Below are 16,886 nucleotides of genomic sequence, written 5' to 3' on the forward strand. Positions count from 1 at the left end.
GTTCTTCTGACCTGGCTGTAGGTATTAGATTTAGATGAGCAGCTCTCTGGCTCACAGCTCCACACCAGCCTGTGCGGCCGCTGCATCAGACCCACAGGTTTCTGTGCTGGCCCCAGCAGTGGCTGGATGGGAGCAGATCTCTGGCCACCCCACCCCCACCCCTGCCGCACTCCTGCTGCACCCCTGCCGCACCCCTGCTTAGCTTGCCAAGCTGACAGCATAATTTTCCTGCATGATTCTTGTTAGCCTCTCTTCTATCTTCCCCACAAGACTTAATAAACCTGCCTGGCTGGGCGCAGTGGCTCATGCCTGTAATCCCACCATGTTGGAAGGCCGAGGCAGGCGGATCACGAGGTCATGAGATTGAGACCATCCTGGCCAACATGGTGAAACCCCATCTCTACTAAAAATACAAAAATTAGTCGGGCATAGTGGTGCACACCTGTAATCCCAGCTACTTGGGAGGCTGAGGCAGGAGAATCACTTGAACCCAAGAGGCAGAGGTTGCAGTGAGCGGAGATCACACCACTGCACTCCAACCTAGGTGACAGAGCAAGACTCCATCTCAAAAAATAAATAAATAAATACATAAAAATCCTACCCACCCTGCATCCCTGTAAAGCTCTAAGCATAGGGCCTGGCACCAAGTACATTCTTGTTAAACGTGAGCTACTTTTATTAATACTAACCTCATGTGCAGAGACTCACATTAACTGAACTCTGTGTGTGAACCCCAAGCAAAGGTAAGTGGCTCCAGTGCTAAAAGATTTCTTTCCATAGGAAGCTTTCCCAGTGCATTTGGGTGATGGTTTGCAGAGCTTTGCTCTTTAACAGAGAGGCCATGTAAAGACAACATGGTAGCAAACACAAGCTGTTAATATCATAATGGAAAATGGAATCTGATGCTTCAAAATCCAGTTTGCATGAAGTATCGGGAATTGGACTGTTGCATGAAGCAAGGACACCTCAGATCTCCAAGCAGTGATTTTGTTTGTGACTCTGCAGCAATAATAGTAAGGGTCCCAGTCCCTCATGAGAACCCAAGCAAGGACTTTGCTCCCAAGACACACAGCTATGAAACAGGTGACCCTCAAGGTTACTTTGGTAACCCCTTTTAAAAATTGCTCCCCACACTCCCGTCTTTCCCAGGGATTTGTCAAGACAGTGGTGATTTCCAACCTAAGCAGCAGTGCCAGAAGTGTCAGCAAGGCCTCTCAAGGGCTGTAAGCATCTTGTTATAACCCAGCAACCCCCTGAACCATTACCCCAGGCTGCACACAAGAGCAAACAAGCACTAAGAGACAAACTGCTTTCAACTCCTCTCTAATTTACTATCAAATAGCAGGACCAGAGATGACAAAATTGCTTTCTGAAATAACATTTCCCCTTTCTTTCTCTGGGTTTTGCAGGCTTGGTCCTAACAACGCCTGGAGAAAAGAAGGGATCACGGAGCAAAAGCACAGAGTTCTACAGCGAGCTGTGGTTCATAGTGTTAATGGCGATGCTGGGCTTGATCTTGTTGGCCATTTTTCTGTCCCTGATACTACAAAGAAAAATCCACAAAGAGCCATATATCAGAGAAAGACCTCCCTTGGTACCTCTTCAGAAGAGGATGTCTCCATTGAATGTTTACCCACCAGGGGAAAACCATATGGTATGTCTGTAGAGGTGTGGTCCCATTTCCCTATCACTGGACTAGAATACTTGTTTTCCTTCTGAGAAAAATGTGTCATAGCCGTGGTAACAAGGAACTAGATGTAAGTTATGTTTCATTAAGTGTGGGGACCAAGACAGGCTAACCCTAGAACAGCTTTCTCAACTTTGGCTGCACATTAGAATCACTTGGAAAGCTTTAAAAAATATCACTGCCTGGACTTCATCTGAGAAATTCTCATATCCTTGGTCTTGAGTAGGGCCTGAATATTGGTATGCTTTTTTACACTCCAAAACTGATTTTAATGTGTAACTAGGGATGAGTATTTCTGCCCTGTAATTGTAAGCCAGGGCCTGGTGGAGCAGAGTTGTATGTTGAGATTACCTGGGGAAATTATAGGTTGTATTATTGTGTAATTTGGTGGCAGAGAATGAACATTAAAAGGGGGAGATGGGGAGGAAGGGGCTACAGTGCTAGCGGTGCTCGGTCTGTCATCTGATCCTGACACCCTGTGCCACAGAGGATAGATGGCTCCTCTTAGCTCTAGACCACTCACTCCCAAAATAGGAGGTCCAGTAAAGGTCTAGTGGGAGAGGGCCCCATCACTTGGTATTGCAGGACAGTCATTGCCCACAGCACTCATTGAAGGGTAAAAGGTGATTTAATTCCATGCTGCACTCTGGTGTGGGGCTATGTCTACCTGGAGGAGGAAAGGCTGTGTTTTCTAATCCTCACCAGGTACCCATCTGTTCACCAAAGCTGTGCGCCCACAGGGCTACATATCCCTGAGGAGGTGCCTTTTTTCCAGTTTGCACTAAGGTTCTATATTAGCTAGTGGCTACCCTAGGCAGTACCAAAATTAAGCACAGAAGCCTGGTCAAGCTGCTTACACTTCAACATTTAAAAAAATAGCAGTGAGGGAACACAGCAGTGTTGTCTGCCTTCCAGATCTCTTCACTTTTCCAGCACTCAGCGATGAATGATGACTGGTTAAGCCCAAACATAGCTGGATCAGACCTAAGTAGCAGGAGTGTTGGGAGCACAAAAGGGCAGTGGGCCCTCTCAGGTCCATGGTTTGTGGTTTTTGTGGGAAGTAGCAATGGGACAATGATGTGGTGGTGGAGGAGCAAAGAAGGCACTGCCCAACACCATCGGGGCCTTGGCTCTCTAGTCACATTTGTCCCACTCCTCTTCTCACTCATCCTCCTCGGAGCCTCCTTCCTCCCTGAGCCCATCAGACAAGCTCTAACCACAGGGCCATTGCTGCTGCTGCTCCTTGGGTGGTTCACACTCTTGCTTCATTCACGTCTCTGCACAAATGTCACCTCCCATTCTATGTAAAATTTCCTAGCCCCTTAACCCACTTCTTTTCTTTTCTATAGCATTTATCACATAACACTAAATCAGATATGTTTGTCTGACTCCTGAAATAGAATGTAAGCTCCCAGGATCAATGATCTTGCGGGCCTCTTCCTGTTGTATGTGCCCCGGCACCCAGAACGGTGCCTGGCATATCATAGGCACTCCACGAATGTTTGTTGAATGAATGAATGTTGAGTGACCACTTCGAACCATGGGCTGTTTGCTCCCGTTCAGTGAATAGTCATTAGGAGATTCTCACTGAAGAGCAGATACTTCAACATTTTTCCTTGTTAAGGAATAACTTTCTTCGAGACCACGGTGAAACCCCGTCTCTACTAAAAATACAAAAAAAATTAGCCGGGCGTGGTGGCGGGCGCCTGTAGTCCCAGCTACTCGGAGAGGCTGAGGCAGGAGAATGGCGTGAACCCAGGAGGCAGAGCTTGCAGTGAGCCCAGATCGCGCCACTGCACTCCAGCCTGGGCGACAGAGCGAGACTCCGTCTCAAAAAAAAAAAACAACAAAAACAAAACAAAACAACAAAAGAACAAGAATAACTTTCTTTAAGAAGCCCATGTTCCTAGAAGTTGCACTGCTGCTAGAGGAAGGCAGTAGAAGAGAGAAGAAGGCAGGAGAGATCTGTTTAGCCTGGGAGATGAGCTAAATCGATCCTAGGGTCTATGGAGTGCTTGGAGTAGTGGAAGGGAAATTCCTAAGCACTGCTGGGCACATCTATATGTAATGTGAGGTGCAGTTACAGGAAAGCGTACCCACATACCAGCAATGTCCAGAACTCATTTCAGTGATACATTCTCCTGTCCTTTGACCCCGTCCCTACAGGCAGGCACCTCTGTGTCACAATCCTACATGAGGAGGAACACTGTCTTCCTTACTTGGTTAACTTAGTGACCAGAAGACACTTCCAACCTTCTTGTGGGGATGTTATGTTACTCTGGATATAACCCCATTGCTCAGGGTTTTAATGAGTCTTGTTAAGCTTCATTTTGTCAAAGTGAGGACCATGAACTATCTGCATCAGCATCACATAGGAGGAGCAGGACCTGAAGTTCTGAGGGAGAAACTCAATAATCTGCCATTTTAACCAGAACCTCAAGAAGTTTGGGCCGGGCACGGTGGCTCACGCCTGTAATCTCAGCACTTTGGGAGGCTGAGGGGGGTGGATCACGAGGTCAGGAGATTGCGACCATCCTGACTAACACGGTGAAACCCCATCTCTACTAAAAATACAAAAAAATTAGCCAGGCGTGGTGGCGGGCGTCTGTAGTCCCAGCTACTCGGGAGGCTGAGGCAGGAGAATGGCGTGAACCCAGAAGGTGGAGCTTGCAGTGAACCGAGATCACGCCACTGGACAACAGAGAGAGACTCCGTCTCAAAAAAAAAAGTCTGACAACAAAATTTGGGAACAGCTGAAAATGAAATAATAATGTAATACAAACCCTGTATGCCGTGTATACTGTTTGATAACCAGTAGAAACAGGTGGTGGGAGGGTGCTGGTTAGACCTTGCAGTCCTGACACCATACAGGCTAAGCCGCCTCTGGGGACAGACTTAGGCTTCAGCTGGGAAAAGCGGACAAAAGAATGTAAACACCTTGTTCCTGCACACCCTTTACCATCAGGGAAATGCACAGTGGCACCCAACTGATTCTTTCACTGAGTGGCCAAGACCAAGTCAGGTGTGAGGATGAGAAGGCATGGAGGGACTGGCTGGCTGCCAGGGGCTCTGGGCCCAGGGAACTGGCTCATCCTCAGCAGGGAGGCCTTTCGTTGCAGGCAGGTCTCAGCAGAAGTGAAATCTGGGATACACCAGGGCACCAGGTGGAATTCCCCTGAGCCTGTTGAATCATAATTTAATCCTATCCAGTTGACAGTGTGTACTTGCAAGTCTTCTTCTGTTGCTTTTTACAAATATTTTTAAACCAAACTGCTCTCACAAAGTTGGAGACCATGAGAGACATTGTCAAAAATTAGCCAAACTAAAGAAAGTACAATTTGTATTAGTAGAGCAAAATGAAGTCCTTGTTGGTGACTGTGGGCTCCTCATCTACTCAGGTGGGAAAGAATCCACTCAAGGGGAAGAATCCGAATAGGAACAACCCAGATTCACCTGCTCAGTTTTCCAGATTGACTGTCTCTTCACTTGAGTAGGTCAATGAGCTATGCCCCTACAACACACACACACACACACACACACACACACACACAGACACACACACACACTTCTCCCCCTCATTTGACAAACTCTGGTTTCAGTGCTGCGATGACCCTCTTCCAAGCACCCCTGTCTTGTGAACAGGTAAGATACCCTTTGAACATCAGACCCAAACTGGCAAAAGGATTTTAGGCTATACTCTGAATGGAGTTCTAGAAATAGGCAGAGGTGCCAGGGAATAAGAGTGTCTTTTGTATTTCATCAACATTTTTCAAGGCCATACAGTATACAGTACAGCTAAGTTTAAGTTCAAGTTTTGCTTGTTATTTAATTACTGCTTTGAAGATCCTTTCATTCCCTGCAATACTAAACAAATACTGGCAGTGGTACTTACCTTAGACACTAATCAATTAATTTCCACTCACCAAGGAGTTTTTTTTTAAATTCGTTTGTTTGTTTTTGAGACAGAGTCTTCTTCTGTCATCCAGGCTGGAGTGCAGTGGCATGATCTCGGCTCACTGCAACCTCCACCTCCTGGGTTCGAGCAATTTTCCTGCCTCAGCCTCCTGAGTAGCTGGGACTACAGCGGCCTGCCACCATGCCTGGCTAATTTTTGTATTTTTAATAGAGACAGGGTTTCACCATGTTGGCCAGGTTGGTCTCGAACTCCTGACCTCAAATGATCCACCTGCCTCGGCCTCCCGAATTGCTGGGATTACAGGCATGAGCCACCGCACCCGGCCTCACTACGAAGTTTTAGTTGCAAAACCCAACTTCCTCTCTCTCTCTCTCTACATATATATATATACTACACACACACACACACACACACACACATACACATATATTCACATATATATGTATATATATTCACATATATATATATATATACTCACATATATATGTATGTATACACACGCACATATATATACACACACATATATATACACACATATATACATATGCAGGTATGTATCATAGGATATATATATATATACATCAGAGCAGTATTAAATATGGGTATGATAATGCTGTCATGGAGAAATGCAAGGAATGTGTTTGCAACTGTTCCTAACATGGACTGATGCTGCCATTTGTTCTCAGTTTGACTCTGTGGCTGATATATCTGATGTGTCAAGCAATGTCACCCTAAAAAGTTACACCATGCACTTTGAGGTACCTCTGTGTGCTGCATGAATGCATGATCTTTTGCATGGTGTGTTGACTGCACAGTGAAAAGCAGGAACAGATCATCGATGACTTCCATATATCCATTCCTTGGAAAGCTGAACAACATGAGCGAAAACTCTATTAAAAAAAGAAAAGAATTGGGAGGCCGAGGGGGGCGGATCACAAGGTCAGGAGATCGAGACCATCCTGGCTAACACGGTGAAACCCCGTCTCTACTAAAAATACCAAAAATTAGCCAGGCCTGATGGTGGGCGCCTGTAGTCCCAGCTACTCGGGAGGCTGAGGCAGGAGAATGGCGTGAACCCGGGAGGCGGAGCTTGCAGTGAGCCAAGATTGCGCCTCTGCACTCCAGCCTGGGCGAAAGAGCAAAACTTCGTCTCAAAAAAAAAAGAAAAAGAAAAAGAAAAGAAAAGAAAAAGCAAAAACATTTCATTGATTGGACCAGCTAAATCAGAGCCCTCAGATATTTAGAGCAACTAGATTTTATCTTAAGGCGCATTCTAGGTCTAAATTATGTAGTGACTTTTTCTCTCTGATGTTAATGTTAATATCAGACCTGATGTAATTTGGAGGCTGGAACCCTATAAGAAAAGGAGGAATATGGAATGAGAAATGAGGGAGGGTGGAGTCAATTTCCCTACACAAATCCGGGACTTTTAAAGTGAAAGACAAACGGAGCTCACATAGTGGACCACCATGAAATAATATTGTTATCTTTGGCTGTTTGGGGGGAGGGGTGTTCTCAAGAGGGAGGCTCTGTGCTGACATGTATGAAGAAGATACCTTGTTCACCCACCATCCATCTGCCTTGCCCCACCACTTTGCAATGCAGCAAGCCCTTGCCCCACAGGGAACAATAGCCAGAGCACCAGTGCATGAGCTCTCTAGGTGCCAAAAACACTGGCCACCTAACTTGAGTATTAGCTCATCATCTCATCGTTCTTACCAAGAAACGCAGGGTCGCCATGTGGTGGGTGCTCATAGCTGCTAAATTCTGTAGGTGACAGTTGTTCCCTTCATTGACAATGTGACAATTGTTAGGAGACAGTCCTTCCCTTCACTGACAATGTGTGAGACACAATTCTCTGTCATATTTCAAACCCATATTCTTCATATGTGAATCACTCACAGCAACTTCCTTCTCAGGGGTTAGCCGATACCAAAATTCTCCGGTCTGGGACACCTGTGAGTATCCACAGCAACCGGAGTGCATGTGTCCTGCGCATCCCGAGTCAAAGCCAAACCAGCCTAACCTACTCCCAGGGTTCTCTTCACCGCAGCGTCAGCCAGCTCATGGACGTTCAAGACAAGAAAGTCTTGATGGACGACTCGCTGTGGGAAGCCATCATGGGCCACAACAGTGGACTGGTGAGTTGGTTTCCTCATTCAGGGCCTTTGCTAAATATCCCAGAAAAAATATTGGTACAGAGCTGCCTGTACTTCACCGAATGCTGCCCCATGGCACTCGCCTCTGAGCACTTACCCAGTGAGGTAGTAACAACTGGTTTACTAATGTTACTTCAGTTGTTTGATAAGCAGGGTAGAAACTTTGTCTTGTTCTTCTGGTATACAATAGATGCTTAAAAATAAATGCTTATTGGCCAGGCGTGGTGGCTCATGCCTGTAATCCCAGCACTTGGGGAGGCCGAGGTGGGTAGATCACCCAAGGACAGGAGTTCGAGACAAGCCTGACCAACATGGTGAAACCCTGTCTCTACTAAAAATACAAAAATTAGCCAAGTGTGGTGGTGGGCGCCTGTAATCCCAGCTACTGGGGGGCTGAGGCAGGAGAATTGTTTGAACCCAGGAGGTGGAGGTTGCAGTGAGCCGAGACTGCGCCATTGCATGCCAGCCTGGGTGACAGGGACTCCGTATCAAAAATAAATAAATAAATAAGCAGCAAACAGGTTATACTTCATATACTTGGAGCAGAAGGTGACAGGAAACATTGGAATGGGCCTAAAACAAGGCATAAAATACAAGCACTTGTTTTACTAAAACAAAAAGGTACTTTTTTTGTTTTGCCTTTTCCTATTGGTGTATGGGTAGATGCAAAAAGAATATTTTGTATCAACGGGTGAACATGGTTGCTTTCCAAAACCTTAGGAAATGATGACAAATGAGGGTGTTACTATTTATAAGCTTCATCTTTCACAATTTCAGTCCAGTGGGTACAAATCATTGGTTCTTTGAAAGGTAACCTCTTCGTGATATAATATTTATTATCAGTCTCTGAGTGGCTGCAATAACAAAAATCCTAGAATTTTTGCCAACCATCAAATTTCATTGTGCTAACTTCCTGGATGCCCGCTGCAGTACCTACCATTCCATTGGGCCTGTTAGAAAATAAACTGATAGGCCGGGCGCAGTGGCTCATGCCTATAATCCCAGCATTTTGGGAGGCCGGGGTGGGCAGATCACGAGGTCAGGAGTTAGATAGAGACCAGCCTGACCAACATGGTGAAACCTCATCTCCACCAAAAATACAAAAATTAGCTGGGCGTGGTGGTGCACACCTGTAATCCCAGCTATTCAGGAGGCTGAGGCAGGAGAATTGCTTGAACCTGGGAGGCGGAAGTTGCAGTGAGCTGAGATAGCGCCACTGCATTCCAGCCTGGGTGACAGAGCAAGACTCTGAAAAAAGAAAAAAAAGGAAGGAGGGAAGGAAGGAAGGAGGGAAGGAAGGAAGGAAGGAAGGAAGGAAGGAAGGAAGGAAGGAAGGAAGGAAGGAAAGAAGGAAGGAAGGGGAAGGGGAGGGAAGGGGAGGGGAGGGGAGGGGACGGGAGGGAAGGGAAGGGAAGGGAAGGGAAGGGAAGGGAAGGGAAGGGAAGGGAAGGGAAGGGAAAGAAAGAAAAAAAAAAGAAAAGAAAAGAAAAGAAAAGAAAAGAAAAGAAAAGAAAAGAAACGAAACAGATAACCAGCTAGGAAGTTAGCTCCTGTGTTTACTCCTCTGGGGTAAAATTATTCACCTCCGTTTCTTTCAATCATCTGCTTCTGTTTTTGGATTTGCTCTCATCTTTCTCCTCCAAGTTCTCACTTTTCCTTCACTGAAAAGTTGATGACTTCCATGAAGCCTTTCTTGACTAATAGCAAATAATAAAGGGAGTTCCCTGGATCCAGGTTCCCTAACACTATATAAAAAAAATGTACAGTCCGTCTGGCCTGTTCAGAATGATTGTATAATATATACATATATATAATATGCATTTTAAAATCACAGGCTGTGTGATGTTGTTGTAACCTCAACTACATGATTCCATTTCAGATCTAAAGCTTTTAAAAGGCAAGGATAATTATATTCGGTTGAAATAATGAATTGCTAATTGATCATTTTTGACATGCAAAACAGCAATTGCTATACATTCAACATAATACATTGAAAGTTCAGATGAATTATTACACCTAATCTTCACAAACTGTAGGAAGTAGGTTCTATTATCATCCTCATTTTTTACAAAAAGAACTGAGGTTTAGAGAGATAAGTGATTTAATGACAGATTATACGGCTAGCAATTGTTTTTATGGGTTTGGGTTCTTAAAAACATCATCTGACTACTGAGCTCCTATTTGTAACTATTATACTGTATTGTCATTTTTGCTTGCTTTTTATGGTACTAATAATGGGCAATGTGCAAAGGGACTCAATAACAAGCTTTTGAAGGTGCCAGTACTTGGCAAGTTATCTGTTTATTGTAACATTATAACCAACATTACTAACCCTATTTGATAAATACAAAATACAGCACAAGAGTGGAAAGAAATGGAGCACAAATAGCTAGCATTCTGCCTCTTCCATTTACTATTTGAACTAAATCCATATATATGTGTGTATATATATGTACATATACGGATCACCTGAGGTCAGGAGTTCAAGACCAGACTGGCCAACATGGTGAAACCCCGTCTCTACTAAAAATACTATATACATACATACATACATATATATACACACTAAAAAAATATATAGTATATATAAATATATGTAGTGTATATATAGCGTGTATGTATATATATTAAAAATGCATATATATACCCCCAGCTAATTTTTGTATTTTTATCAAATATATATACACACACACACACCCCACTCTACAGATGAGTAGACTGAGGCTTCTGAGGCTTAGAAAGGTTAAAATATGACACAATATAACCCTCAAATCACATATACATTTTGAATTAGTCTATAGTTCATGCGTGCATGTGATGTGATCCTTTCAACAAGAGAAATGTAAGGCAAGGACTGTTTTAGACCCCACCATGGTGTTGAGAATCTAATGTTAAGCCTTTAATACTTATTACTTTTTACATTTAATTGATATAACTATAAATTGATAGCAAATACTATTGATAGCAAGTATGTGGCCAATGATGATTGGCTTATTTTTCAGTATGTGGATGAAGAGGACCTGATGAATGCCATCAAGGGTTTCAGCTCAGTGACTAAGGAACGCACCACATTCACGGACACCCACCTGTAAAGGATGGAAACCCGGCAGATGTAAGCCTGGAATGCAAGCTCTGCACCCCTTTCCTCCTGGGTTATCACTGACACATCATAAATGCTGAAAAGCCATTGTTCATTGTCCTATAATTCTTTAAAGAAAAGATGACTGTTTTTGAAAGCATTTCTTCCTAATAGAGGTCTAAGAAATGATATTTTTCTCGTCTGAAATGAGAGATAATATTCATATGAAAATACTTGGTTTGCTCTTATTTTGTGGAAGACAAAGAAGTATGTAATTGTCACTTGGTTCTGTTTGGCAGTAATGCTCCTGGTTAACTGAATAATCAGTGGCAATTTCAAGATGGCTCACAGTTGTTAGAAGTAGTAAGTTAGTTACTGGCTCAAAAACTAAATGATTCTATTGAAAGGATGTCACTGCTGTTCATTTCTATCTGCCATTTCTGTCAGGGTTGACACAATCCTGCAATAATAGTTATTCTAATGATCACAGCTGCTAAATGAATCCCAAACTTTGCACCAGGTCAACAAACTTTTCTGAAGGTTCTATTTATTTACAATACATAGGGTAACTTACCAAACTTTTTGACAAGGCTGAAGGTTCTATTTATTTACAATACATAGGGTTACTCACCAAACTTTTTGACAAGGCAACACATAACTTACACATACATGTCCCTGTTCTTGCATTTATGAATTTTCCAAAAATCTAAGGAGTAGACAGCTTATTTATACATTTTGAGGAGAAAACAAAGTGTTTCACTAGGAACACCTCTACTTGAACCAATGTTTTTATTTCACATATTTTATAGTTTTGCAACTACAGTTTCTCATAAAATTCTGTCAATTCACTGAATATCAGAGAATACTGACATCTTCAACCTAGCACATTTCAAATGGAAACTACTGTTGTATTTGCAATATTAGGCTGCATGAAATTTTAAAAGGAAAAATGTATCTGTTCCTTCTAGCATTAGCATATATACATGTAAAGACAAGACTATACCTATGTGTATATATATGTACATCATGTATATATTACTCTGCACTCTATCCCTTCTTTTTGGAGAACTACCCATTATTTTAGCCATAGAATCAGTAAGAACAGATGATATGCAACAGTACCAATTACCATGGTTCAAAAATGTCTGTCATCTGCTCTAGTTGGATTACTAAGTCATTGGTGAAAGTCCTATGGCAAGAAAAATTTTCTTGCAAATCATCCACGTAAAATGAGATATTTAAATTTGTTCTTCATGGAAAACAGAATAAGAAAACCTCTTGTCTTCCTTCATCCTTAAAGGTCTTTGTGACCCCAGGAAAATACTATGACTCTGTCTAACACACAATAGTCACAATACTTTGTGAATCTACACCCAGAGGCAGGCAAAAACTTGTAAAGTAAGGGATAGTCTTACTTATTCTGCCTGAAAACAATGTATTACCCCAGGGCCCAACAGTAAAAGATTGTGGACTTTTGGAGTATTGAGATTTCATCTAGCTCTGTGAGAGAGCAGCTCCTCAGACTGACCAACTCCTAGACAAAGTTTGCCAACCATAAGTGTCAAAAGCACAGGCCAGTATTAAGCAGAAGTTCTACCACCTTATTAGAACTGCTATAAACAAAAAAGCATCTGAAATTGTGCACATCTGGCAGTGACTGTAGAAAATATGAAATACATATTTCTCGCCAAAAGTTTTTATACTTTCTGAAATGAAAATATAGGATTGACTAGTTTACTGGTTTTTATTCCCATATGCCGATTCTGGGACCACAAAGTTGTTTAAAGCTGGCACAAATAAGCATTAACCAAGGCTGTGTCCACCTCCTGTGAGCTAGTTAAGGTATATAGGAAAGGAGTGGTCACAAACTTGCATTCTAATCCTTGGTGGAGTCTTCTAAGAATACAGTTTGCTAGTCACAAAGAATAGTCTACAAATATGCTTTGCTAGGTTCAGAAGATTGAGTTTATCCTGATTTTTGAAAAATTAACCAGGTACCTTTATCACTGTGTATTTTTACAAGCACAGTATAAAATTTTAACAGAACGCAAAAAAAAAAAAAAATACAGAACTGCAGGGGATTTTATCTTGGATCATTATCCATTTAATCATCTAATTAGACATGAACTCAGCTGAATCATTTACATTTTGACTCCATAGCTTAGGGCAGACAGAAGCCTGTATGGTTTCTGCCCAGAACTCTGTCCCCTGCTAAATGTCTAAGTTTACTTGTATTTATTTCAGAGAAGAACCCTAAGATGTTGCTTTGCTACTTTAAGTGGTATTGCGTGCCAAGCCTCTATTATACAAACCATGCAGACTCACACCTAGAGATTCTGATTCGGTTGATCTGGAGTGTGCGGCTGAGGCATTACTACTTTTTAAAGCTTCCAGGTGTTCTAATGTTGAGACCCACTGATGTTCCACAATCTGGAAGAAATCATGTACAGGAATAATATGCTATGCACAGGGACTATGCTCCTTGGCTCACCCCTTCTCCCTTATAAACAATGAGCAGTTCTTGATGAACCTCTTTAAATTTAAATCTCCTGACTCACGTTTTATCAATTGTACATGCCACATTCTCAGTTTACGAACTACCATGTTTTGTTATTCTTAATATTTAACTGTTTGATAAGAGTGCAGTTGTTTTTATAAACTCTAAGAAATGTGTTTATAGATAATCTACTGTAATTTCCACTAAATGGAACCCAAATATTAATCTGTTATGGTACCATATACTGATGTAAAAATCATGCTGGCATCCATGAACACACCAGTAAATAAAACATAGTCCAAGTGGAAGAATTCATTAATAAGGAACTTAATTATGTCACAAATGAATAGTTGATTTCCAATGCACAAATATCATGTAAACTAATCTAAAGATGGTTTGCTTAATAAATATTTAAATGTGAACTAATTCTGGCTTAATCTATTTATTAAAAAATACTCTTAACAGCTCTGAGTTACACATAAATGATGATAAAACTATACCTGTTTAAGAAAGTAGGATGTTCTGGGTAATTTCTCAACCAACAATGTACATTAGAATGAACTGTTATTTTTTCCAAAATACTACGTCTCAACCAGCAGAGATTCAAATTCAGCAGGACTGGAGTGGGAGTGAGGCCTGGGCAACCATGTGTCTAACCTCAGCCATTTCTGATACATAAGCCTGGATAAGAGCCAGGAACAGGACCATAGACTCTTGAAACAGGAAGACTTGGGTTCAAAAATTGGCTCAGTAGGTAATAAGCCTTGTCACTAAGTTATTTGTCCCCTGTGGGTCTCAGTGATCCCATCTGTGAAATGAGGATAACAACACTTATCCTATTGGTATGAAAATACTTCTTTCCATGAAAATTACGATTGTTTTCATTTTTCATCAATCACACAAAGTACATAGACTCATTTCAATTTTTTTTCTTCCCACCACAGCAACCCTAATGAGGTAGGTATAATGAAAAAATTAAGGCATAATGGGGGCAATCTGAGAAATTAGTGTCAGAGTAGACATAAACCACTGCTCTAACATCAAGGTTCAATCTCTTGTAAGCAAAAGAAAGAAACAAGATTTGACTTGTACTGTAATGCAATCTAGTATAGTCAGTTTCCTTTTTATGCGATTCTATTACGTAATAGTTACTACCTTCTTTTTAATGGCCTTTTATTCCTGGCCACTAGTCTAGTTTTTTCTTTCATTTTCTTACTTGCCCACCCAACTTTCACATAGCTGTCATAAAGAGGAAGAAGGAAGGGTGTAAGATAATTATAATCTTAGTAATTTTGAAATTATGATTTGCCTAATATTATCTTGCCACATATATTAAGTTCTCCCTCCCCACATTTTTTTTTAATTATGGGAAGAAGCAAAGAAATGAACAAACACATATAGCACACTTTAAACAGAACTGTTACTTAAATAACTGAAAAGGCATTGACATAATCTTTTTTTTTTTATTTAATTGATAAATAAATACAAGAGAACTGTTGTGAAACCACTGGCAATATAGTAAATTTTAAAGATTTTATTTCAACTTCACTCACTTATATTTCTTAGAATGGGGATATATACATTATTCACCAATAAATGCTAATGCTTTAAATTTACAATTACCCTATTTGTAGAAACCTGAAGATCATTCCAATTAAATGAAAAAAAAATTGTACAAAAACGTTCTTTTGCTCTTACAATTCAAAATACATTCAAATTCACATTCTTACAGCAGCCAAAATCTTGAACCCAAAATTCAGAACTGCAGTCCTACAAGTGAACAAAATAGTGTTTTAATTTAATTAACATGATTGTTAACACTGAAAAAAAAAAACAGTGGCTCCTAAAACAAGACAGGTTAGCAACTAGTACGGCTTTCCCTTCTGGGCACTCAAAGCTTTGCCCTTATTATTTTTATTTCATCTTTTCAAACACAGACAATTGCTCCAACTTGAAAGTTTCAATGGAATTTTGGCATTTAATATTGCTAATGCTTGCTAAGATTTAAGAACTCCCAATGATGAGAATCAGAAAATGACGCAAGACTAAATTAAAATCATCCTAAAAGACTTACTACATAGTGGCATCTGGTATTCAATATCAATAGTGTTTTTGAATTACATGATATGTTTTTCACAAACATAGCACCTCATCAAATATCTGGTAAACACTTTGCAATCACAATAAGGGTTGGGAGACCAAGTTCCAAAGACAATTATGTCATTCACTTAAAGGTAACATTGCAAGACAAGTCTCAGGCATAATGAAGATTAGGAATGCAGTCTGCTGGTTCCCATGATCTAAAGGGATGCTCACCTATATGGGCACCATCCTATTAAGACGTGGTAATATGTTTCCAAGCCAAAAAAAAGTCGGTAAGTGTTAAAATGGACTCCTGCTTTATAAATCATCTGTTAAATGTACTTGTAAAATTAAAAAAATTTCCAAAATGTCAAAAGAGATATGATTATTGTATCTCATTATTCCAAGTAATTCTGTTAAAAAGATACTAAATGAAGTCCAATTTTTATCTTGTAAAGTTTTAGTGTAAAAACTAATGTATTGAAATTCAGTAAAGTTTAACTTTCATCTAAATGTAACGGGAACAACTATTCATTTTGGTGAGTTTTCACAAGCTGTACTCCTGACCTGAAGAATCACTTTTTTTATGCCGAGGAGATGGAGTAGTCTTTGTAGGAGATGGGGACGCAGTACCAGGTGAGTCAGTTCCTCCATCGGAAGTACTTGGTGATGACGCCAGATAGGGAACTTTCTTTCTTCCAAGAAATCCTCCCCCTTCAAATCCTCCTTTCTTCCTAAACTCTATTTTATTTTCATTTTCATCTTCTGATGACCTTTTCTTGGATTCTGAAAAACCTTCAGCTATTTTATGCACTTCCAATCCACTATCCAATTCTCTCAAACTTTTTATTTCTACTCCAGGAGACTTTCTCTCAGATATATTACATTCCCCTGTTGCCCCTTTCACTTCAGCTTGTATTGGACCCAAGTTACCATTTTCAGGGACAGCTCTTTCTACATTTCTGTTCAAATTAATAGTCTGGAAGTCCCTATAACTGTGAAAGCTCTCAGTCCTTCTTGCCCTTGCTAATAAAGGACTTTCTCTGTAAGGCCTCACGGAACCATAAGTAGCTGCTTCATGGGTAGTATCATGGTGCTGAAGCTGAAGGCTGAAATACAGTTTTTAAAAATGACAGTTCAGATTTCACTCTGTGATTTCTCAGGAACATATTAATTAAACAACCAATAAAATACACTATATAAATATATAAAGTGTATTATATCCATATTTCTCTTTGTAAAAATATACTTATCAAGTACTCTTTATTATATAGATGGTATATAAAATTACCAATGCGAATAATACCATCATATATTCACAGACATACTGAATTTTTGAACAGCTAAAAAAAAGATGGGAGGAAAAATCCTTGAAACTAATATGAAACCAACATAATTCAGTATTTAGCCCTTGGTTCTTCAGACTTTGGAATTTATCAATATGATAACTAAAAAGACATTATGGA

The 16,886-nt window shown here is 40.7% G+C and overlaps 2 protein-coding genes and 1 non-coding gene across 6 annotated transcripts in view; 2 read left to right on the top strand and 1 right to left on the bottom strand.

Annotated features, from left to right (window-relative positions):
* The window catches only part of USH2A (usherin), a 795,293-nt gene extending 780,023 nt beyond the window's left edge, over nt 1-15,270 (top strand). The window contains exons 70-72 of the mRNA XM_012506628.2: nt 1,410-1,654; nt 7,523-7,744; nt 10,765-15,270. Of these exons, the coding sequence (XP_012362082.2) occupies nt 1,410-1,654; nt 7,523-7,744; nt 10,765-10,854 (557 nt within the window). The 3' untranslated portion in view covers nt 10,855-15,270. The remainder of the gene's footprint in view (nt 1-1,409; nt 1,655-7,522; nt 7,745-10,764) is intronic.
* On the top strand, nt 6,433-6,524 carry LOC115835291. The gene has a single exon (XR_004030279.1). It is a non-coding gene; the product is annotated as a small nucleolar RNA SNORD116 (small nucleolar RNA).
* The window catches only part of KCTD3 (potassium channel tetramerization domain containing 3), a 57,156-nt gene continuing 55,051 nt past the window's right edge, over nt 14,782-16,886 (bottom strand). For 3 of the 4 annotated variants that reach the window (XM_012506629.2, XM_003265109.4, XM_012506630.2), the window contains exon 18: nt 14,782-16,529. In XM_012506629.2, coding sequence (XP_012362083.1) covers nt 15,968-16,529 — 562 coding nt within the window. In that variant the 3' untranslated portion in view covers nt 14,782-15,967. The remainder of the gene's footprint in view (nt 16,530-16,886) is intronic. The other variant, XM_030812876.1, reaches the window with a different exon arrangement.

Source organism: Nomascus leucogenys, chromosome 5, assembly GCF_006542625.1.
Source record: "Nomascus leucogenys isolate Asia chromosome 5, Asia_NLE_v1, whole genome shotgun sequence".
Taxonomy (NCBI): Eukaryota; Metazoa; Chordata; class Mammalia; order Primates; family Hylobatidae; genus Nomascus; species Nomascus leucogenys.